Below are 25976 nucleotides of genomic sequence, written 5' to 3'. Positions count from 1 at the left end.
AAGAGCCGTTAGCATCATTTCAGTGTTTCAGTAATTTAAAAACACTTCCTGTGGTGGTTACAGTGACATCATGCAGTTTGTGTTTTGACCTCCTGAGGGCGACAAATCAGCACAGACAGAGAGCTCCATTCAAACTTTGCTGCCATCAGTAATAATTCTTCAAATATAATCATCAGTGTTTGAGCAGTTATGATATCAGGGACAATCTAGACATGTGTGACAATACTGAACATGTCACATGACACACCTTAAACATCATGTGATCCACTCTCAGTCTGCAGTTTCATTCATGACTTCAACAGGTTAAAATGAGCTTTGAAGAAAGATCAGTTCAGTGCTGAAATATTCAAACGCTGCAAGAAGAACAACAAAGTGATGACACATGTTTGTGTTTCAAACTGCAGCAGAAATAAATCACAACCTGCCAGAGATCAGGAAGTTTCCGAGGTGCACCTGAACGCAGCACACAGTCTTCCGATGCTCCCGAGTGTCTTCAAACGCCTCTCTAGTTTTTTCCTCCTGCTGAACATTTACTTTCACTTTCCTGACCTTCGTGCAGTGGAGCTTGTTGTTGGTGTGTTTGAAGAAACTGTAAGTTTGCTTTGTTTCCTCCTTTAACAGTTTGTCTTTAGGAACTTTACTGTTTGTTCAGCTCATGTTTGATTTCTTCACACGACAAACTGTGTGTGTGTTTGTATTTCCGGTCTCTCCATTAAAGTCAGTCTGTAATGTTTTTTTTTCAACGAGGCCAAGTGTGTCCGCCATTTTCTGTTAATTTGTTATCAGAGTCACACTGAATGTGGCCTTAGGTCGACCGGAGAGACTCTGAGCTCTGGGTGTTTATATTCACAGGGACAGCAGGAGACAGAGCAGATTTTGTAAATAAATATTTTGTATAGATGTGTGTTAGAGATGGATTCAACATGTCGGTCTTGAAAATACTGCGTCACAAACTGTTGGCTCCGATCCAACAGGAAGAAGTGTAACAAAACACACAAAAGTTATTGTTGTTCACTAAAACTAAACTCAAAAGTAAAACTAGATCTGAAGAAAGTTTAAATAGAAATTAAAAATACACACAATTTAAAACTACATTATTCAGAATGATGAATGAAATAATTTTAGAAAACTAAATAACATTTTACAGGAAATGTCCAGTTAGTGTTTTGTAGTTTGGCTAAAACAAATAACAACAAAAACAAACCCAATAAAAAAAAAAAACTTGCTTCATTACACGAGAGACACGAGAGTTCTTCTTTACTGATGTTTAGTGTGCTTCTCTTTGTCATGATATGAGTGAACAGTTGTTGTTTAAGGTGCAGTTCATGTGGAAGCCACCGGAGGGTGGTGTAGAGATATAATAAAAAAGTTATGGCTAAAACCTAAGACAGTGTCATGTCTGCTCCCTGAGGTAATATCGTAACACTCTTAACGTACACAGGTACACCGTAGAACTGGTGAATACAAATGTACAAGAAAATTATATTTCAGCATTAAAACATATTACAATATAAAATTCACAAGATATAAACAAATATACCACTTTGGCCTGCAAGTATACAAACCGGTGTTTTTAGAACTTAGGACTTGTTATTTCTTCTTTGACATTCACACGGCTAGACCGTCACCATGAGCAGCTTCTCTGACCTTACTTCCTAAAACAGGAAGTGACTTCTTCTCTTACCTTAAACTTACAAAATTAACCAATTATTTTCCTTATTATGATTATTAATATTATTTTCCTCCGAAAACGTTAGAGCACTTATGCAAGTATGTGATGTCTTGATAAATCGAGCAGATATTTTGAAAATATCTTAAAAGTTTATTTTGTGACCCAGACAGAGTAATATTTCAAACTCCGCCACTCTGTGTTCCTCCGCCACTGCCTCGTTTGAGTTTTGGACGAAATGGATTCTGGGATATTGCATTTCGTCATTTCGAGGTGATTGGAGACCAGAACAGCCAATCAGATTGTTTTGCATCCAAGTCTATGATTGGCTGGTTTTGTGGTACAAATATAACAGTGTAGAGAAAGAGTTGAGCGCGCACGGGCAGAAATGTTGAGAGCGTAAGCAACACATTACGAGCGAGCGCAAGTGCAAAAACTGAGCGAGAGGGGCTGCTGTTTTGTGTGTGTGTGTGAATAATAGCAAACATTGAAATACATTTTTTGCACACAGCAATGACTTTTGTTCACTTAAATGTAACTTTTCTTTGCTCAAAATAAATTTCTCCTCAAAATGCAACACTTGCAAAATTTTTTTACGTGTGCTCAGAATAGTGGCACAAAAATAACGCCATAGTTAAAGAGCTGCTCTTAGTGTGTGATCAGGATCCAGGATTGAGAGCAACAGCAGAGTTCATGGATGATGAATTACTGGATGGAAAAAGCTTCTTATTAGCAGTAAATCAGTGTGTGTGCAGTTCTCTGCAAACTCAGCAGGAGAAATTTATGTGAAGCTTTAACTCTGCTGATCCTTTTTGAATCATGGATCAGCTGAAATGTTTAAATGGTTATTCCTCTTGAACTGACTGAGGCTTCCAGTCACAGTGACTCAGTGTGTGTCAGTGAATGCATCGTGTGTGCTTCACGGCTCCATCTAGTGGACTGATAGTAGAGCAGCTGATGGCAGCTTCCTCTGCCTCACACTGCTGTCTGACTGCATTCAGCAAACACTGAGATGAAGCAGGAAAGAAGCAGCTGATATTTGGACAGCACACATGATGGAAAGGAGGATTTCAGTTGATGTGCACATGAATGATTTGTGTTTCCTCTGCAGGTGAAGGTAGAAAGTGTGTGTGAGCTGATGTGAATTCAGAAGCATGGATCAGTGTGAGGACAGAGAGGAGGGAGTCCGTCCCTCTAAAACCACTCTGTGTGGGGAACATGAGAGCCAGACCAAAGCTCAGAGGTGAGATGACCATCTCTAACTGTCCATGACTCTTCTCCATGTCACAGCTCAGCACTCGCATCACTGCTCTATCATTATTCACAGGAACCCACCTGGACCTCCACCCAGCTCTGTGTCCTTAAAGAGTGGCCGGTCTAAAGATGGCTACATTAATTTTAAAGTCTCTGCTGCAGCGAGGTGAGCTGTTAGTAACATGAACTGATGTCAGTTTGGTGTCTGATTTAAATGATTTTTCTGCTTCCTGGTTTCTAAAATGGATCTCTGTAGGACAGCAGTGTCTTAAAGGACACACAGGCTCAGGTGTAACTGTCACTTTATCTGGTTTAAGAAACATTTGAACAGATTTGGCTGTTTTTAACTATTTATTTTAATCAGAAATGGAAATTTAGACATCAGACATCTGGATTCTAAACTATTATAGAAACAGCTGCTAGCAGTGGGTAGTTTGACTTTAACCTTGAGGCTAAGCTAACAGCGTGCCAGCGTATCATCCTGTGAGGATGATACGCTGCTCTAGAAAGCAAATAAAAGGTTTGCAGACCTTAAAGAGGACATCACTCTTATCAGTGGAAGATGTGAGGTTCATAGATGGGACACACACAGTCTAAAACATTGGCTCGCTCAGCGCAGCCCTCCAGGACACAGCTGTTTGGCTTCCTTCCACCTGTCCTCATCCTCCTCCGGCTCCACACCTACACATCAGTGGTCCTGGGCTGAAGTGAGGGACTCAGTTAGAGCTGTTTCTGAACCGCGGCACAGGGAGTTTTATCAGACTCCTTAGCCTCAGCACCTGGCTCCAGAATACAGAGCTGCTAACATAGGTTTTATTGACACTTTTAATCTGTTTGTAAAATCATTCCTCTCTTTTCTAAACCCACAGAGTCAATTCCAACTGGTTAGGGAGCCAAATAATACGTGATGCAAAGATATTAGTGTCTCTGACCACAAATGTATTCTGTTTTATGTCCAAACAACCTGCTAGGAACAAGCCAAAACCTACATGCACACATACTTTTAACACCTCCAATGCAGTCAACCTAACAGCAACTCTCCAGAAACACTGTCTCTTGGACTCCTTTAGCATAGTAACTGTGGAGGCTCTTACAGAGGTGATTTATTCAGTGAAGCTCTTTTTCTGAGCCCCTGAGATCCCGCTGTTAGATTTCAGGAAGTTTATGAATCTCCACATTCTGTTTGTAATTAATTTCTCACTCCTAACTTGTTCTGTCCCTGTTTATTTTGAAAATCAATTAATAATATGAATAACAATAAAATGGATGAATTTGAATTGGGCCTAATAACACTGAGATATTAGAACTGAGTGGATCAGAGTTACTACTGCAGCCAAAGAAACTTATAATTTTTTGGTGTGAATTTGGAGGTCATACAAAGGAACCAGCAACACTCACCACTGCTGGTACATGATGATGCTGACTGGTAAAGCAGTTTTGGCATGAAGGCCACCCTTTAGTTTTGTCATTTTAAGGTCGGGCTCCAGGTCCATGCTCACACTTTCACCTAGTGGGCTTATCAGAAGTCATTTTACCATAAAGTGACATCAACACACAATTATAAATAATATTCCAAACATTTAACTGAAGACTCATGTATCTCAAATGTATTCTTAATAATAATATTTAATAGTAGTTACATAACAATGAAACTACACATCTAATCAACACAGCTTATAGCTTTTGTGATTGGCCTGTTCACCAAGTGATTCCTGTTGTGCATTTTCAACTCCCCTTTTCCTTGAGTTTTTGACTTTATCAGTTAAGAGAACTACAATCATCTCCTCAGTTCAAGAAATAATAATCATAACATCTAGTTGAAAAACTAGAGGGACAACTATGTTTGTCCCTGGTAAAAAAGTACATAAAAATAACCACAAGAAAGGTGAAGACCTATGATGGATAAAATCACAGCATTTCACTTTCTTTTAGCTGGCTCCGCATATTAAACGTTGGAACATAACCACACGATAATTACCATGTAATACGCCAAAACACATAAATACAGGCAATAACATTGGCCGATTATTAAGGTTGTTTCATCTGCCAGAATGTTTTGAAGAGCCTAAGTCAAAATCAGGTTTACAGGCCCGTTGATGTCCCCATCCAGCTCTCCTGGAGTAACTGGCTGTCTCCTGGAATCTCCTCCAGGCTCTTGAGTCTGTCACAGCAAACTGCCTGGCAATAGCACATATTGATGGGCTATACTGGATGAGTTGGACTACATATGCAACCTCTTTAGCATCCAGGTATCACCTCATGATATTATTAGTGACACCAAATGCAAAGCTGGTGATGAAATAGGTTAGTTTTTCTTCCTACTGAGTTTGTTTTGTGAGGCTTGTCCCTTAAATTGTCCTCTTACCTCCGTTACATTTTCCCTTACATGACCCCTCAAGGAGTCTCTAAAAGCATTATTTTCATAATGTGGTTGCAGTTAGAACATTTATCTCTCAGAGATGAAAATCATAATATCATAAAATGAAAAAAAGCATAATCTGGAAAAATAAATGTTAAATCTTGGTCTTCGTAATAAACTAAAATGTTTAATCAGATATCACTGGTAGTAGAGTAAATGTGTTTGTGGCAGCTGGGTGATCCCCAGGGCTCTCCGCTCTTCTCTGAGTGGGTGCCGCTATTGTCCCTGTGGTCGTCATCCTAGGGCTCTCGTGCTCTAGGGGGCCTCTGGATGTCTGGGGCCCAGGTCTCCTCCATGTCTGCTATATGTCCTGGGGGTGGGGGGACAGGGCTATGGCTCCTAGTGATGGGATTTCTGGCTCTTTTTAGAGAGCCGGCTCTTTCGGCTCCGAACCGGCTCTTCAGGTTGTTTTGTTGCTTTAATTAATTTATTATTAACAATAATACAAAATTATGCACAAAAGGAATTACTAATGTAAAAAAAAAGTGGTTTTATTTATATATGTTTATATATAAATATATGCGGTGGCCCCTAGAGACAAAACACATTTCTAGCATGAACTGAACTTCCAAAACAGAGCTACTAGATCACTTAAATTATACAATTGAAAGCATATGTGTATTTTTTGTGTATTTATACACAAGCATTCATATATAGTCAAATAATTAAAAAAAAAAAGTTCATTTACCTGTTACTACCACACACCAAATCCGGTCGTTGGTACTTGCTGGCTTGTGTAGCCACCAGGTAACAAAAGCTCAACACTGCGGCCAGCATCCTGGAGCACTTCTGTTGTGTTTTGTACATGTTTTGAGTTTTTACGTGTTTTAGAGTTTGTACGTGCATCAGGGTTCGTACGTGATTTGAAGTTTGTGTGTGCTTTGTCTGTAGGGGCCACCATAAATATACATTTATTTATTCACTCCACATAAAATGTAATAAATAAATCATATAATACAAAAATCAACTATTCACATTTCAAGTTTTAACTATTTAAATTTTCAGCTTTTTCTTTTTGTCATATGGACCTGCATGAATAAACTTTCTGAATCCTTTATCATCTGCAACTGAAAATAGTTGTGGATGATTACTATACCTTTCTAATGTGACGTTGTTGTCCCTGGCTCTTTCTCGGTCTCTCCCTCCTGCTCTTCTCCTGTGCTACTGAGTGTAACTACCGTCCCTCCCCCCTCTTCCCAGCGTAAAGCACAAGGCTCGCATGCAGAGTGAAGCGGAAAAATAGTGCAAGAGAGGCTGAGAGAAAGAATGAAAAAAAAAATCACGGCTTGCAATAAGGAGCTGGCTCGCGTCGTTCACGTCAAAGATCCGACTCTAAGAGCCATTTCGTTCGCGACCGACCCATCACTAATGGCTCCCTGAATACACTATTAGACACTTACTTGGAGAAACCTTATGAATACAAGTGTGCTCTCACACACAGGTGTACAAAGAGGTACTCAGACACACACAATCTTGGTCAACTGCTGCCTCTAAAAATATCATTTATTATTGGCACTGTCTGCTGTTCAGTAACATTTTAATATGTATTAGTTATGCATGTGTTGGTTGTTGCCGTTGTTTCTCTGGTTTGTCTTTTTTTCCCCAGCAGGTGTTGAAGCAGATTCTGTGTTTTTTCTCTCCCTCTCCTTCTGTTAACTCTCTCCACAATTTCTCTGTTTTTCTTCTTTTTCTTTTCCATCCCCCAGTGTTGTTCGTTGTAGTTGTAATAACTCAAAATAAAAAATCATAATAAAGGTCTAATAACATATGACTATCAAGTGGACTGTTATGACAAGTGGTGTAAAAGTTTAATTTGGAAAGTAAACCTGCTGGGCATTTTTTGGCCTTCACGCAGCAATTCTGATTGCTACACTGCTGGACAGGAACAAAAAATAAAAGCTGGACACTGGATACTAGAAACTCTCCTGGAAATAAATCCATATTTGTGGGCACAAGTGGTAACATGACAGTAAAACACATTGTCAGTTCAAGAGATAAGGCTCAAGCTACAAACAGACCACAATTAGATGACATTTTCAGAATCTGAGATATAATTTAAATCTTAACTTTGAGCTTGGATACTCAAGAGAACACTGAAGTAATTCACCCTATATCAAAATTCTCAGTGGAACTGGTAAATTTCTACAAAAACAGGGAGTCATCTATATCCTTATCTTTGTCAAATAATCACTGACTGGATCATTATCCTGTGCTTGAACTAATTCTCCATGGTTCCTTCACAGAGTGGATCAGGAGAGCTCAGAGGTTCCCAGTGGTCAGTCTGCCCAGCAGCATCAAACACAGCTGGACTCCATATTTATGGTCTGTACATGTACAACAACTACTTTTACATCTATTCCGTTCACAGTCATCTCCATGCTGCTCTTTGTAGACCAGTGGATTGTCAGTGTGTCCAACATGGATCTGATGTTTGGCTCCATGACTTCAGTGTCACGGTCAGGGAATGTGGAGAAATAAGACCAAAACGCAGGACTCTTCAATGCAGGCAGTGCAATTATTTACAGTGTGGTGAATTATACACAACAATAAATCCCTGTGCGTCCCCGACTCCCACTCTGTGTCTTCTCCAAGTGTCTGTGCTCCGTGTGTCCGCTCTCTAGTGCCCGTGTACTCCATGCCTGCTGCCCTCTCATTTCCGCACTCATGCGAGAAATCACAGAGGAAGCCATTAGTACAATTGACTTCACTGTGGTAAGCTCACACTCACAAACTCACTAGCTGGAGAACTGACGGGAAGTCTCACGCAATGATCCAGTGCTGACTGGAGCTCAGCCTCCTAAATAGGGTGCTCAAGACGAGGCCATCAGCTCAGGCTTGAGATTGCTGACAAGCGGCAGGTGTGGCAGCTTCCAGTGCAGGAATGCTTCCAGGTCGCGCCTCCTCGGTGACCCAAAACATCTGGGACCATGACTGAACGTAAACACACAAACATACACTGGGAAACAGGAAAACAAGGAGGGAGATCCACCAAAACACAGCACATGGAAAAATAAACAAATGCAGAAAAACATGTGCCCTGGGTCTAGGGACCCAGGGCACATGCCATCTAAGACAAAAATCTACAACAAAAATCAAACAAAAACAGAGTCCATCCAACCCCAGGCGAGTGGTGGGGGTTCCACGACAGAGGGCTCAAAACAATATCCTCAAGTCAAGAAAAAAATCTCTGTCTAATAGTTCATGAGGCCACCCGCAGTTCCAGCGGTGGCAGCAAACAGTTCTAGTGGCCGACCCGGTGGGCGGCGATGCTGAGACGACCCTTCACGTGGCCTGTCAAGGGGCCAGTAGCGGCGACGTAACAGTTCTGGTGGGCGGCCGTGTTGCCGGCAGATGCTGCGTGACGTGCAGGCTGTGCTAGACGTGGAGGTGCAGGCCATGCTGGACATGACACGGGCAGCTTGGCAGATGGCCGGCGTGCAAGGCTAGATGAAGCAGGACTGGGTGGCATGACATCCTGAAGCGAAACAGTTGTGGATGGCCGGCAGACTCCCGCCGTGCTGACCTCCTGCTGGGGCAGAGCGGGTCCCTCCAGCGCGTTGACCTCCTGCTCGGGCAGAGCGGGTCCCTCGGGCACGCTGACCTCCGGCTCAGACTAAGCAGGTCCCTTAGACGGCATGGCCACCTCTGACTTGGGCTGAGCAGGTCCCTCAGGTGGCGTGGCAACCCCCGACTCAAGCTGAGCAGGTCTCTCAGGCGGCATGGTGACCTCCAACTCGGGCTGAGCAGGTCCCTCAGGTGGTCTCACAGCTGCAGGTGGTGGAGAGGATGGTGGTGTATCAGCTGCAGTTAGGTGAGGTGATGGTGGCATAGCAGCTGCAGACAGTGAAGCAGAAGATGGCGACGTGGCTGCCATAGGTGTTTGTAGTGGTAGTGGTAGTGGCATGGCAGCTTCAGGCGGTTGAACCAATGATGGCGGTGTGGTTATGGCAAGTGGTTGAGTAGGTGTGGAGACTTCTGACTTGGGCGATGCCAACCACAGCTACACAGGGCACATAGCCGGCTTGGAATGTAGCAGCTGGGGCTGTGCAGTGCAAACAGTCAGTTTGGGCAACAGCAGCGAGATGCTGTCCTCGGCTGGCAGAATGAGCTCCCCAGAGCTTTCAGCAGAGGATGGAAGTGGCTGAACTGCACACAACTGAGCAGTTGGCTGAGCAGGTGGATGAGCTGTAGGCTGTGCTAATGGCTGAGTTGGGAGTGATGTGGCTATTGTAAATGGTGAAGTAGATGGCGACATTACAGGGGTCTCCAGGGGTCCAGACGTGGCAACAGTCACTGACTCAGCCTCTGGGAAAGCCCTGGGGAGAATCTCTGTCCCCAAATAACCAGACTATTTTGGCTTCTCCAACCAACGGCTGCGGCAGGCTAAACATGAGAACAGTGACGGCACGCAACAATAAACACATGCAATGCACTGCTGAGCTATTTGCTCTTTTTATTCTACATTATTGTTACTTCAGGTCTCCATAATTGGAGTTTATTCAGAGACACTTTGTGGCCTTGCTCTGCCAGGTGACGCAGCACAGCCATAGTGTTCTGTTTACACCCTTCCTCTGTGTGGCCAGTCACTAAAATATCATCTACATAAAGTAGAAACTGTCCTTCTGCTGGCAGAGGGCAGGACATCATTGATTTCTTTAAAGCGTCAGCATAGAGAGTAGGGCTGTTTTGAAATCCCTGAGGTAACCTAGTATAGGTATATCTCTGTCCCTCAAATGTGAAGCCAAACAGATGTCGCGCATCTGGATGTAAAGGCACTGAGAAAAAGGCGTTTGATAAATCTATCACTGAGAACCATTGTTCCTTTGGAGTGACTTGATTTAGTATAGTGTGAGGATTTGCTACTACTGGTGGTATCATTTCAGTAATTTCATTTATTGCTCGCAGATCATGTACCAAACGATATTTTCCGGTGTTAGCTTTCTTAACTGGGAAGATTGGAGTATTGCAGGTAGCAGAATTAGTTTTTATTAAAATTCCTGCTTTCTCCCTCTACTAACATTATTTCTGCCGTCATACCTGTTTCTGTGGGGATGACTCCTATCCCTAATTTTGTCATCGCGTCTCTTCCTAGTAAGTTCACTGGGCAGGTTGGGTCTATTATACATGGCATGTTACAGGAGCGTTGACTGGGTTTATGCAAAAATGTCAGTGGCATTGTTAGTGGCTGGGTTTTTACATGCCCTGACGCTGTTTTCACCATTACTACTTCTCTAGAAAAGGTTGTGCGCGGGGGCTCTGCTTTAAGCACTGTTTTACAAGCTCCTGTGTCACACAACACTTGCAACTTTTTGCCATTTACATAGATCGTAAGCGTTGGCTTCCCGTCCAGTAAACTTACTAGCTGATGAACATTATATACTTCAGTTTCATCCTGTTCTAAATTATTTTCCGCATTTGTTAAAACTTTTACTTCTTTTTCATCTATGTGGCTCTCTTTTTCAGCCATCTGGGTGTTTACAGCCACAGTGGTTGCAGCTAGTCATTCTGTGTCAAGTGTTCTTTGTCTCTTACAGTCACGTGCAAAGTGTCCCTCTTTTCCACACCTCCAGCATGTAGTGTTAAAATCACTGTTTGGTGTTTGTCGAAACCTGCCTCTACCTCTTGCTTCTCCTCTATGCATTCCTCTCCCTCTCCTTTGACCTCTGAAAACTCCCCTGTAGCCCCCACTCCCACTAAAAGCCGTAAAAACGGTGTCAGTGTCTAGGGCAAAGACTGAGGCCTTCTCTTTGTTTTTCACTACTGTTTGTGCATGATTAGCATATTGAAGCGCCTCATCTACTGTGCCTGTATCTTGTGTTACCCAGTATTTTTCTACGTGAGACCTAATGCTTGGCAGTAATCCTTTAATAAAAGCACGTTTAAATTGTTGCTGGTATGGTGATTGCGGGTCATCAGCATAATTTAGACCTGAGTTCTGTCTGAAAACTGGTCTCAGCCTGTCCATGTATTCATGTGGGTTTTCCGTGTTACTTTGTTTAACTTGGTCTATTTTACCATAGTTGGCCTTTGGCGCTAATTGTTGACGGGCCCTATCAAACACAGGTATTAATGCTGCTTGGAGATCAGCATGACCTGGGGGAAACGCTCTACCATCTGGTAGGGAGCCAGTAAAGTCTCCCCTAATTCTTCCCCAGGAGAGCCCTAGGCAGTCTTGAAATAATTGTATCACCTCGTGACTGTTTAAATGCCACTGGGTAATTACTTCACGCACGGCAACTTGCCATGGTTCGTATCCTTCCTGTATTAGTGGAATGCCTTTTATTACATTCTGCCTATCTTTATGTGTCCACGGGCGGTAAACAAGGATCGTGGGTCTGTCATCCCTGCCTCCTCCATGACTATCACCTAGGAGCGTGCCATATCTGGGGTTTGCCACTTCAACTAATGGACACGCTAATGTAGATGATGGTGGTGGTGGGTCTGGGTGTGAACCACGACTGTTGCACCCTTTTTCAGAGCCATGATCAGATCTTCCTGGATGAAAATCTATTTCATGCTCAGCTAACAGCGTTTGTGCGTCCCTGTATGCATTGTCAAGTTTAATTTTCCTATGTCTTAGCCACATGGGAGATCGTTCAAAATGAGGTTTTGATGTAATGCTGGCTGTTTCTCCTACAGTTGGTGCGGAAAATTTAACGGAGGGGTCTAAAAGAGAGTTATGTGGGTCTGTTAATGGAGGTCTTTGTTCAGTACATGCTTGTTTTGTAGTTTCATCATCAGGGGTTATTAAAGCTGCTGCTAGTTGTTTTTTCTTTTCCTCTTTTTTTATTTTATTTTCAGTTCTCCTTTCAGTTTCACTTTTCCATGCTTGGAAAAACCTATACTCTTCATTACGTTTTAATTTCTTTTTTGGGTCTTTTGTTAATGTAATCTCTTGTTTTAAGGCAGCTCCCAGCTGGGTAACAGCTGAGGGGCTGCATTTCCCTTTCCAGTTACAGCTTTTTGTTTTTCGTGGATTTCTCCACCTATTTGCACTTATTTGTCCGGCGCCTGGACATGTTTTTTCTAGCCACTGCTCGTCAGCAGTGAGTTTAATGGGCTGATTCCCCATTTTCACAGAACTGCAAAGCTTTCTCTGGCACGCTCGACTCAGGAATGGTTTACTGATACGGCCTTCGACTTCACCCTAACGGTGAAGCGGTATCAGTTTTATGAGATGAAACTCAACCTTTTTCCTTTGTCACCAGTACATGGGCTCTTGCAGGATACACAAAAATGGAAGTAGTTCAGCAATTTATTGTGCTGTAAAATCAACTTACTTCCAGACACACACACATATGGACATTTGCGCGCTTTTACAATTTGTCACGAAGTAATTTCAGCTACTTCTAAAACTAGTCAAAACAGAGTTCCTTTTTGGCAAACTTAAACCTAATTTGTCACGAGATAATTTCAGCTACCTCTAAAACTAGTCAAATTCGGCTCCTTCCGGCGAACCCAACCTAATTTATCACGTTACTTAAACGTATTTTTAATTTGTCACGTTACTTTAAATCTTTGCGGCCGTCTTTAAATACCAATAGTGTGTGTGTGTGTGTGTGTGTGTGTGTGTGTGTGTTGATCAAAGGGTCATATAACATGAAAGCACAAAAGGTACATCCTTGGTCATAAAGAGGGTAGTCTCCCCCACCCTAGATGGCACGGTGAGGAAGTCCAGCAGTTAAAGCACTTAGACTAAAACAGACATAGCTACGTTAAAACAATAAAACAAGGTACGACCTCTCCCATGCTCCCAGGATGTGGGGGTGAACCAAGCCTGCTAAAAATCTCACATCCTGTCACTACCAAATAACTACAAACAGCATCCTACCATAAGCAAACTTATATCACTAAAAGATTATACTGACTACTAAATACAATTTTCCATTGACAATTATACTGTCCAAACCCACAAATCAGTACATGGGATGAAATGTAAAACAAATGCACAGACTGCACAAACAAACACGAATGCAACTCACAAAATATTACACCAATTACTATGCCGAACTACAACATCAGACTATGGCATCAATTAGTGCATTAAACTATACATCAAATTGTGGTCAGCTGCGGTTAAGCTACAGTCAAGCTGCAGTCAACAGAAAGTTTCCCCTCATGCCAACCCTACCTTTTTGCTCATCAACAGCAGTTGCGGTGAACGATTGAGAGCAACCACATTTATCATCTAATACACACCCATGACTCATGCCCCACAACCGTGCACCAATAAAATGTGTGCATTTAAATCAACCCTCTTAATTCAAAAAAGGAAAGACTCACATATGGCTCCTACACTGACTGAACAGAAAAGTTGACTGGCTCTGAGTGCACTGGCCCCAACTCCGAGTTGACAGTCTCAAAGTCCACTGACTCAGGATCTTTAGTTTCAAATTCTAAAATTGTCCATTTAACAGCCACACAACAAACCTCTGAGTTCACAGCCTCAAAGCTAACAGGCTCTAGCACTCAAACTTTGGGCTGAAAAGGAGCACAAGAAAAACTTCAACGCTCCTTACACCAAACACTGACCCAGAATTAGCTGCCAGCCAACATTTATTCTCCGGTAATGCTGAATCTCTTAACTCCTCTACTATTGTGGGTTTAGTTCCCTCATTCACATTCCTGGCGCTGCCCAAATGCATAGAAAAAACAGTCTCTGTACTCTTACTCACAGCGAGTGAATTTTCAACGATGGCAGAGTCTGTTTTACTCGCTGTGGTGTCTTGCGAAGCTGACCCAGAGTCAGCTGACTCCGCAGATCCCGCAGGAGTGAGTGGAGATGTGGTGGAGCACCGATAGTAAAGAACACCTTCTCCTCCATGAAGGCGGGACCAGCAGGCCAGGTTGCGAATTCTACGGCGGGCCGGGCTAAGTTGAGAATGAAATGGGAAATGTTGGTTCGCGGTCCTGCAATGCCTTTAACCTTTAACTTCTCCAAAGGCGCTGAAAATTGCAGAAGCATCTGGGAACTGGAGAATGAGGGGGTTATGGTTTAACTGAGCTTCAGCAATGTCAATAATCACTTCCACAGTCCGTGAATCAGGAGCCGTGAGAGCGCAGCTGACAAGCTCACGGAACCGCGTCACCTCTCTACAGTATTCTGGCAGGTATTGTCCACTGGGTCCATTCTGGCTGGATTGTTCTGTCATGGTATGCCATGGCAGACTGTGGGAATGTGGAGAAATAGGACCCAAACGCAGGACTCTTCAATGCAGACAATGCATTTATTTACGGTGTGGTGAATTATACACAACAATAAATCCCTGTGCGTCCCCGACTCCCACTCTGTGTCTTCTCCAAGTGTCTGTGCTCCGTGTGTCCGCTCTCTAGTGCCCGTGTACTCCATGCCTGCTGCCCTCTCGTTTCTGCACTCATGCGAGAAATCACAGAGGAAGCCATTAGTACAATTGACTTCACTGTGGTAAGCTCACACTCACAAACTCACTAGCTGGAGAACTGACGGGAAGTCTCACACAATGATCCAGTGCTGACTGGAGCCCAGCCACCCTTCTAAATAGGGTGCTCAGAAAGTGGCCATCAGCTGCGGCTTGAGATGGCTGTTGAGCAGCAGGTGTGGCAGCCTTCAATGCGGGAATGCTTCCAGGTCGCGCCTCCTCGGTGACCCAAAACATCCAGGACCATGACCGAACATAAACACACAAACATACACAGAGAGACAGGAAAACAAGGAGAGAACACCACCAAAACACAGCACATGGAAAAATAAACAAATGCAGAAATACATGTGCCCTAGGTCCCTAGACCCAGGCCCTTACATTCAGTCTGATTGGGTCATTCATAAAGTATTCTTTTCCAGCTGCTGGAGGACAACATCATCACTTTTGTGAAGAATGAGCTGAAGAAGATCCAGAAGGTTCTGAGTCCAGATTACCCAGAATGCTTAGAGAGTCATAGGGAGGAAGATGAGCAGAGGAACAGCAGCAGAGAGGCATTTGTGAAGATCACACTGAACTTCCTGAGGAGAATGAAGCAGGAGGAGCTGGCTGACCGTCTGCAGAGCAGTAAGAGGATTTCTATAAAGATTTTAGCAGCTGAATAGATGGAACATTTAGTAACATTTCAAATATATACAGTTTGAAATGAATCTAAGCTGACATATTTCATTGATATGTTGTGTCCTTTGTTCCTTTAGGATCTCCCATTGTAGTTTTTCAACAGCATCTCAAGTCTGTCTTGAAGAAGAAGTTCCAGTGTGTGTTTGAGGGCATCGCTAAAGCAGGAAACCCAACCCTTGTGAATCAGATCTACACAGAGCTCTACATGACAGAGGGAGGGACTGCAGAGGTCAATGATGAACATGAGGTCAGACAGATTGAAACAGCATCCAGGAAACCACACAGACCAGAAAAAACAATCAGAAAAGAAGATCTCTTTAAAGCCTCACCTGGAAGAGATAAACCAATCAGAACAGTGCTGACAAAGGGAGTGGCTGGGATTGGGAAAACAGTCTTAACACAGAAATACACCCTGGACTGGGCTGAAGACAAAGCCAACCAGGACATCCAGTTCATATTTCCATTCACTTTCAGAGAGCTGAATGTGCTGAAAGAGGAAAAGTTCAGCTTGGTGGGACTTGTTCATCACTTCTTTACTGAAACCAAAGAAGCAGGAATCTGCAGCTTTGAAGACTTCCAGGTTGTGTTCATCTTTGATGGTCTGGATGAGTGTCGACTTCCTCTGGACTTCCACAGAACTACAATCCTAACTGACCCTAGAAAGTCCACCTCAGTGGATGTGCTGCTGATAAACCTCATCAGGGGGAAACTGCTTCCCTCTGCTCACCTCTGGATAACCACACGACCTGCAGCAGCCAATCAGATCCCTCCTACCTGTGTTGGCATCGTGACAGAGATCAGAGGGTTCACTGATTCACAGAAAAAAAAGTACTTCAGGAAGAGATTTAAAAAAAGCAGTCTGGCCAAAAAGATCATCTCCCACATCAAGACATCACGAAGCCTCCACATCATGTGCCACATCCCAGTCTTCTGCTGGATCACTGCTACAGTTCTGGAGGATGTGCTGAAATCCAGAGAGGGAGGACAGCTGCCCAAGACCCTGACTGAGATGTACATCCACTTCCTGGTGGTTCAGGCCAAAGAGAAGAACGTCAAGTATGATGGAGGAGCTGAGACAGATCCACACTGGAGTCCAGAGAGCAGGAAGATGATGGAGTCTCTGGGAAAACTGGCTTTTGATCAGCTGCAGAAAGGAAACTTGATCTTCTATGAATCAGACCTGACAGAGTGTGGCATCGATATCAGAGCAGCCTCAGTGTACTCAGGAGTGTTCACACAGATCTTTAAAGAGGAGAGAGGACTGTACCAGGACAAGGTGTTCTGCTTCATCCATCTGAGTGTTCAGGAGTTTCTGGCTGCTCTTCATGTCCATCTGACCTTTATCAACTCTGGAGTCAATCTTCTAGAAGAACATCAAACAACATCCACATTATCTAAACTATTTAGCAAACCAAAACTACAATCTCTCCACCGCAGTGCTGTGGTCAAGGCCTTACAGAATCTAAATGGACACCTAGACTTGTTCCTCCGGTTCCTCCTTGGTCTTTCATTGCAGACCAATCAGACTCTCCTTCAAGGTCTGCTGAAACAGACAGGAAGTAGCACACCGACCAATCACGAAACAGTCCAATACATCAAGAAGAAGCTCAGTGAGAATCTGTCTGCAGAGAAAAGCATCAATCTGATCCACTGTCTGAATGAACTGAATGATCATTCTCTAGTGGAGGAGATCCAACAGTCCCTGAGATCAGGAAGTCTCTCCACAGACAAACTGTCTCCTGCTCAGTGGTCAGCTCTGGTCTTCATCTTACTGTCATCAGGAAAATATTTGGATGTGTTTGACCTGAGGAAATACTCTGCATCAGAGGACGCTCTTTGGAGGATGCTGCCAGTGATCAAAGCTTCCAACAAAGCTGTGTAAGTAAATTGTGGTCATATCTTTACTTCTAAAGTGTACAAAAAAGGGATGCACGATTCAAGAAACATTTATGTTTGTAAGTGGTGTTGGCTTTTTAAACAATCTAATACTGTGCATAGCAGTATTATGTTGTTTAAAAAGCCAACGCAAGGGAGTGTCATCATTTTTCATATATTTATGCTACCAATCAGAAACAGTCCATGTTTTATCTACAGGTGATAAGTATTAATGCCTGAAAATTTAAGAAAAGTAAAAACCCATGGCATGCTTTATTCACATCTAATGTACATGGAACAGGCTAGATTTCTGTTCTCTGCTAAGTTCTTACACATTTCTCCACTATATGCTGGAATAGACTCACACACTGAGCTCAGGAGAATCATAGTTAGTGCACTTGTTTACAGTGATACGACCATAATGTGCTATATACAAAGTGTATAAGGATTAATGTGGCTCCAGGGATCCAGAGTAGAAAAAACAGGCATCCAACAATTCAACTCTCTCAGATCATGAGCCACAAGTGGTCGATTGCTGTCAGGTGTGTACAGCCAAAGGCAGGAAGACCCCGTAATGAATACAAAGACAAACAATAACAGATAGTGAGAGAAGGGAGGGAGCAACAAGAACAGACAGAGAGGCAGAGAGAGAAAAACAAACTTTAAGAGAGGGACAATAATAATCTCTCCTTTCAATTTCTCAACAACGTCAGTGAACTGCTCAGTTGAATATGTCAATTTGCTTTTTTTGTGTCAAGGTCAGGCCCATACTCTGAAACTGCTCATGTTCTTTATATTTCACATGAGTTGCTGTTGTCACATCCAAGAAAGTCTTTATGCATGTTTAATCATCCAGGTAAGTAAATCTCCAAAAGTTGATTCTGTTCATCTGGACATAGCGTTTTTTGGGAGAAACATTTTGTCACTCATCCAAGTGACTTCTTCAGTCTCAGCTGACTGCATGTTTCCCCAATCTTATAAACAGTACATTTGCATATGAACAGAAACCAAATCTAGGTCCTCTAGGAGATATGATACTGTCAGAGCTTATTTTGCCTCCTTTTTATGTCATAAAGCCTTACAAGAAGACAGGGTAAAGGCAATTTAATTATATGTTTAGACTGCATGAATAATGTATTGGATGTATTTATGTACATATATGTATGTATTTTTGCATTAAGGTGTATTGTTGTCTTGAAAAAAAAAAATCTATGACCAAAATGGCTAATAAAGCATTGTAATATCTGCAATGGAAACCAATTAGAAGTTCATTTAAGACTGTTTTTTTTTCTCTTCTTAATATTTGTCACTGCTCGTTAATAAGACAAAAGTAATTCCTATTGGAGTAATTGTTTAATTGATGGAATAATCAATAGAATATTTGATTGCTAAAATAATTGATAGCTGCAGTTCTAGTTCACTCATAATCTTGTCTCCAAGCCCACAAGTTTTTTTCCTCTATTTTGTGATACATCCAAATTGGTCTACAATTAACGGGAGTGAAATAATAGTGGATGGAACCAAGGCCAGCAGAACGAACAATTGAAACTTCTAGAAACCGTAGAAAATAATTTTTCAACAGGTTTAATATTGAAAATGATTTAATTTGATCACATTGACTTTATTTTTTTCAGACTAGCTGAATGCAACCTCTCAGAACGAAGCTGTGACGGTCTGTCCTCAGTTCTCAGCTCCCAGTCCTCTAGTCTGAGAGTGCTGGACCTGAGTAACAACGACCTGCAAGATTTTGGCTTGAAGATTCTGTCTGCTGGAGTAAAGAGTCCAGAGTGTAGATTACAAAAACTCAGGTCAGAATTCAGACTTTCAGTTTTATAGTCATGTTAAATCTGAAATACATTATTGCAATAATAGCTAAACTTTATGCACTTGGTGATTCTTTGCTTACAAATTGAATTCACAGACTAATATTCCACCCAGACGCAACGCTGTTATAACAATATGAGAATTCTTTGTCATTTTTAACCAGGGCATGTCCTGTGCACATTAAAGGGAGAGGTGATATGCAGGTTACTTTTAAAATGTATTCCATTACAGATTACAGAATGCATGCCCCAAAATGTATTCTGTAGCGGATTCCGTTACGTTACTCAATGACAGTAACGTATTCTGAATACTTTGGATTACTCATTATATTATCATGCTTTTTACAACTAGGTGAATGTACTATTGCTGTGATTTATTACTGTTAATGAAGGTCCGAACTGTAGTAAAGGGACCTCTGGCTAATACGTTGGGTTCCGTGTCGGCTCGTAGCCGAAAAATAGCTTTACTTTGTTGTGTGGGTCAACTTTGCTTGCGAGAGACAGAGAGAGGTGTTGAAAGGCTGCTCCAACGGAACTTATTGTTTAGGAGGAAAACACGAACACAGTGTACAGTCGAGTCTTAATAGCTTACTTACAACTGGGCTCGTCAGGCACTCTTCTTGGCTGCAGTGGTTATTATTATATTTACATGCTTCCAGCTCCCATTTCTGCTCGATGACAGCTCGTACTTTTCCACTCGCCTTTTTCTCCCTCCTCGCGCTCACAGACACATAACGGGTATGGCAGTCCATTCTCCCTGCAACACGGACTACACTGCCCATGATGCTACATTCTTTAGAGCAGTAGCATTCTGTCTATTAGCTTAGCACGAAAACAACAAAAAGGCGCATCTCTTTTTTTATGTTTCACAAATGTGAATGAATCCATTACATCTTGTTTCTCCAAACCCATCTCATTAGGTCTTAGATTTTCAATGTCTTCTTGCATATTTTTCCTCTCTTCACCACATCTATGTGCGATACCAATGATTTCCTTCCCGATCTGATACCAAGTAAAATTCAGGGTGGTATAGACAATACTGATACTTTGTACAAAAATGTAATGTTTTATGTATTTCAAATTATAGCTTCATAATGATTACAAGAAATCAGACAAATGGTTCTTATCGCTTAATAATGCAGAATTATCATATAGAAATAAAAAAAAAAAACCTGAAGTTGTGCACTATTTGAACATGTATCCTGCCTGCACCACTAAAGGGCTTGGTGAGGGACGTCTGTCTCACCCTAGCAGCACCTGTCCTTCTCCTCTCTCTTCACTTCGCCTCAACATAAGCTCATCATATTCTGTGATATGATTTACTCTGAGGTGTTTGACGAGGTTAGTGATGTTGCCACAACACCTCACTGTCTTGTCACGTGTATGGCAAACCGCTTCTTGGCTGTTTATGGAGGTAAAATACGTCCACATATGACTCAGTTTACGCTTAGCCATTGTTGTGAGTGCGCACTCCAAGGGGCTGCGACACATTTATACAGCCGTATTTCACACATGACTATGAAAGGTGGAAGAGGAAGTAGTTCCTTCCAATGTAAACGAATGATATAGTTTCTTTCTACTGTGTTCCTGTTAATGATAAACTACAAATTTACCCCAAATTACTATAATATCAATATTTTAATGAGGTGCCCGAATCACCTCAGCTGACACCTTTTATGTGGTTGAGGAGCAGCAACTCTACTCTAAGCCCTACTCATTTCGGGTCACGGTCGGGGCAATAAAGCTGCGTTTTGAGTTCAGTTCCGTCTCTGAGAGTTGTGAATTTTGGGTCCGATCCTGCCTGCTACACACAGTTAGATTACAATCTCTGTATTTGATATCTCTGTGTCTGCAGTCTGTCAGGCTGTCTGATCACAGAGGAAGGCTGTACATCTCTGGCCTCAGCTCTGAGCTCCAACCCTTCCCATCTGAAAGAGCTGGACCTGAGCTACAATCATCTAGAGAACTCGGGAATGAAGCTGCTGAAGGATCCATGCTGGAGACAGGACACTCTCAGGTATGGAGAGAAGGCCTGATAGAGAAGGAGGAGCTGGAAACATTTCCTGTGTCATTCACTCACTTCCTGTTATTTTTTTCATGCAGGTATGACATGCCTTTTGCTCATTTATTCATCATTAGGGTAGATCTGTGTTTAACTGGGCAGACATTTTGAGAAAAGAATTCTCCCTCTGACCCTGGTTAAGATTTGATTAAAATCTGAATAGAAATAGAAATAGGCCTAAAACATATTTAGCCTAGCATTGCACAAAAGACTGAGGAAACTGTTAGGCAGTTAAAGTTTATGATCAGAATAAAGGTATGATGTAAAAACCACATGCATTCTTTCCTCTATATAGCTGAAAGCAAAGAAGCTTGAAAAACTGCCTTTATTTATTCATATACAGCAAAACCAGTACACAGTAAAAAATATTGTATTTGTACAATATTGTACCAACATAGAAAATCAATAAATACAATTAACAGTAAGACTGAGGAAAAAATTGTAAACAGTCTGGTCCTCATATAGTTCTTTTCTGTTCTGGGCACTGAAAACGCTTTTATACAACATTCCACATTCACCCATTCATACAAGTACTTTTATTTCCAATGCTTTTCCAACCTTAACCAACCTTCCGATTAGTAAGTGACCTGCTCTACATCCTGATCCACAGCCACCCCATTAAGAACAATAAAATGGAATGATTAAAATGGAAGACTTGAGTTAAACATGACACAAAATTTAAATGGAATAAAAAAAAAAGAATAAATAACACTTTAAAAATAAAACAAGAATTTTTAATTCATTAAATCCTGCATGCCAGCCCTTCAACATTTTTTTGTAATTTAAAAAACAAACAAACAAAGAAAAATATGACATCCTGTCATGTTGCACTAATAGTATTCATTTAAAGTGTTGTTAAATATGTTGATGTCTTTAGCACTGGGCGGTAAGAAAACTATTTATCTTCCAAATGAGTGTCCAAAACAAGGATGAACACTTGTTGCCTCAGCTCCTCTGCTCACATCTTTAATGTGAGGGGCTAAGATGTGAGGAGAGGAGTGTTGGATGTACAAAGTGAGAAATGAGAAACAGCGAAAGACTGAAAAATTGCATTTGAACTATGTGAATGACATGAAGAGTGATGGCGGAGATTTACTGCATACCAATTTTTTGCTACAAATCCTGAATGGAAAGTAGGAAAATGTTTTCATTGAACAATCTCTTAAGCAGGTAACAATTATAAAATGGAATAAATCTGATTTTCTCTTCTGTTCTTTTTTTCTCTAAAATTCCAACCATTGTTGAATGAATTTGTTGTTCATGTTGAATAAAATGTTGTTTAAAATGAAATAACATGTTAAACAAGTTGTAAAACACAGTAAGAACACTATATTTATTCCTCCAGATATTCTTAAACCTTGGTTGAAGAATATCTGGAGGAATAAATAAATTTCAATAAATATTAACGTTAGCCCGCGACTTTGTTCCAGTTTTAAATTTTGGCCCACTGTGTATTTGAGTTTCACACCCCTGCACTAGACTGATTGTAGGAGATTGTTAGTTGAAACTATGGTGAAGTTAACACTAAATATTCAGACAAGGTCAGTTATGTAGGTATGTAGGTAGGATAAACTAAGACCTAATTTTAAAATAAAAGCAGCCTCCTGGTAAATGCTATTTCCACATTAAGTAACTAGTTTAGTATGTAATCAATGATTAAATTTTTTCATTAAAAAACTAACATCTCCAAATTTCACATTAATCACATTAAAGGAATCAGAGTTAAATAAAAATCTACAGCCATTCCAAAGAAATATCCGGTTTCCACAGACTAATCCCCTTTAAGCACAGTGTTAATCTGCTGTTAAATCAGAACATGAACAGGTATCAGGTGGCATTAAAACACATGAAAACAATGCTGCACTCACTCAAAAGTCAGAGGTCATGTACAGTAACCACACTGACACCAAGAGGAGAAAAACAGCTGGCAGCAAAAGCAGGGGGGGTGTCCTTTCCAGCTAAACAGATGAGGAATATAAAGATAATGAAGGTCACAGTTTGAATCAGTCATATTTCATTTGATACGATGGTGTAGTGACAGATCCAGGATCAGTCCAAATCATCAGCAGTTTGATCCACGTATGGATTGAAGTGTATTTGTGGAAATGTTGGACTGTTTCTTTATAAGTGTGTAACAGTGTGTGTGTGAGAGCCATGTAATGTCCATGTGTGCATGCTGACTGTGCTGCTCTGACCCCCCTCCTCCTTTCAGGGTGGAGCCTGCTGGAGTCCGATGGTTGAGACCAGGTCTGAGGAAGTGTAAGTGTGTTTTTAATGGGATTCATGAAAACAAAGCAGCACACATTCAACCATCTTCATCATGTCAGGAGTCATCATCAAAGTGTCAATCAATGAACAGATGATGGATCAATAACTGCAGCTGGATTGTGTTTGTTCTCTCCATCAGATTCCTGTCAACTCACAATCGACACAAACACAGTGAACACAAAGCTCCACATTTCTGACAACAACAGGAAGGTGACACATGTGGAGGAGGTTCAGTCATATCCTGATCATCCAGACAGATTTGATGGCTGGTTTCAGTTGCTGTGTAGAAATGGTCTGACTGGTCGCTGTTACTGGGAGGTTGAGTGGAGAGGAAGAGTTGAGATATCAGTAAGTTACAGACAAATTGCAAGGAAAGGAAAAAGCATCGACTGTGTGTTTGGACACAATGATCAGTCCTGGAGTCTGGACTGCTTTGATGATGCTCCTCGCTCTCTCAGACACAATAACAGACAAACACCCATCTCCTCCTCCTCCTCCTCTGTCTCTAACAGAGTAGCAGTGTATGTGGACTGTGATGCTGGCACTCTGTCCTTCTACAGAGTCTCCTCTGACACTCTGATCCACCTCCACACCTTCAACACCACATTCACTGAAACTCTTTATCCTGGGTTTTGGGTTTGTTCTGGAGCTTCACTGTCCCTGTGCTGAGTGGAGTGTAAAGAGTTTCCTCCTGTTAGAGAAACACTCTGACTGTTGAACAGATAGTTCAGTCTGTACATGTCTGTCTCTTTCACTCACAAACGTGTTTTCAGATTCATGGATTCAATCAGTTGATGTTTGAAACTCTTCTAAATGATTCCTTGTTTTGTTCCTTGTAAAAGTCTTCCTCTTCAGTCCTTTAAAGATGGAATCTCCCATTATTACAACATCCACATGTTGTTTTTCTGTCTCTTTCCACTCAAAGCTTCACAGTGAATCTCAGTATGTTGTGTTTCTCTGAAGCTCAGTTCACAACCTGCTCCTCTGCATTTTCAACAAGTCTGAGCTCATTAAAATGAATCCAAATGTTTGATTTCTCTTTCTTAATAGGATGTTTCCAAACTCTCCACATGCTCTTACTGTTAATTGTTAATAAATATGTGTGTATAGCACTGCATATGTTGTGTATCACTTTAGTTTGTATGAAACATGAAAACTATCACAAAGGGTCCTGGTGAAGAATCTGCTGGAATTTGGTGACAGACATTAGATTTGCTTTGATGTCAAACTTTTAGAAGCTGTTTCATTGTTTTTCATGCACCTCTAATTTTCTAAAATGCTGCATCAAAATCAAAGATGACGTGATGACAGATGTGTTTATGTCCACAAAGCAGAATGAACTCTATTGCTGACAATAAGCGATGTACAAACAGAGTGAGCATTTCTGAGGCCACAGAGAGAAAAAAGGAGCACAAACTCTGACTGTGAGCTCACCAACACACACATTTACACTTGGTTTGTCTTCACAGAGAAAAACACACTTCCTTCTGCTGATGTTTCACACTAAAAGCCTCGATAAAAAATTAGACGTTTCCATGGTAACGAAGCACATTCATAGCATTGAAAACACACAGTTACACCTGAAGTGACGTCGCTGAGCGTCTAATGGTGTTTCACTGACAGGCTTCTGGACTGTTCCAGTGAAACTACGAGCATCACTGCCCTCCAGCGGTCACTGTCAGTACCTACAACTCTCCACATACAATAATACTGACATTAGGACACATTCACTGCAGCGTTTCAGCACTAATGTTCATCAGTGTGATAATAATGCTCTATATGTGAACACTGATATTATTAAACTGATAGAAACACTGACGTCAGCAGAGAGATACTGACTGATGACAGATTACTACCCCTAGGTGGTCACAGTGATGAACTGCATGATATTAAACCAGTGACAGGTGCTTAATGAAGAGCATTTCCAACCTACATATATATATTCCAGCAAAAAGCAATAAGAATCATTAATAACACGCGCTTCAATCAAGCGTCTGACTCACTCTTCATCAAATTAAAAATACTTCAATTTAATGAGCTGCTCAAGCTTCAAAAAGTCCAAATTATGTATAGAGCAAGACGACATCCATGAGGCAAAATATTCAAAATGAGTTTCAAGTTCAATAAAAACATGATACACTGAGAGGAAACTCCATGTTCACTAGAGCGGCTGTTGTAGAGGTGGCCCATGGTGCTATGCTACAACTTCACACTGCCACCCTACACCTTTTCAACCGCTCAGCGCCCTGAATTCAAGAATGACATCTTCAGTGCATAATTGGCTCTTTCTTACTGAGCTCTCAAAGAAGAAGTCCAGCAATAAAGCTGGACATTTGAGAAGTCAGCTGGAAGGTCATCCCCAGCTGCAAACCCCGATCACTAAAGCAATGGGAAAGTGTGGGCTGAGAAAAGACACAACTCAGCCAGAGGAAAAAAGCAGCCTGGACAAAGCACAAAGAAGAAGATTGTCATCTTCATCACTTGAAACTGAAACCAAAGTCAGCACTGAGTGTGCAAAATGCAATGT

At 41.7% G+C, this 25976-nt stretch overlaps 1 protein-coding gene across 2 annotated transcripts; it reads left to right on the top strand.

The window, feature by feature from the left end:
• Positions 1-482: 482 nt before the first annotated feature.
• LOC112435970 (NLR family CARD domain-containing protein 3) lies at positions 483-24566 on the top strand. 2 transcript variants are annotated; one of them, XM_076873548.1, is made up of 10 exons: positions 483-591; positions 2781-2912; positions 2997-3089; positions 7586-7664; positions 15163-15367; positions 15499-17299; positions 18931-19104; positions 20975-21136; positions 23394-23440; positions 23589-24566. In XM_076873548.1, exons 2-10 carry the CDS (start codon positions 2824-2826, stop codon positions 24116-24118), a joined length of 3180 nt encoding a protein of 1059 aa, XP_076729663.1. In that variant the 5' UTR covers positions 483-591; positions 2781-2823; the 3' UTR covers positions 24119-24566. The 2 variants fall into 2 exon arrangements, with proteins under 2 accessions (XP_076729663.1, XP_076729664.1); XM_076873549.1 differs by lacking the exons at positions 483-591; positions 2781-2912; positions 7586-7664.
• Positions 24567-25976: the final 1410 nt, after the last annotated feature.

The sequence above is a fragment of the Maylandia zebra genome, linkage group LG14 (genome assembly GCF_041146795.1).
Source record: "Maylandia zebra isolate NMK-2024a linkage group LG14, Mzebra_GT3a, whole genome shotgun sequence".
In the NCBI taxonomy this organism is placed as follows: Eukaryota; Metazoa; Chordata; class Actinopteri; order Cichliformes; family Cichlidae; genus Maylandia; species Maylandia zebra.
This window is presented reverse-complemented; position numbering and strand designations above follow the sequence as displayed.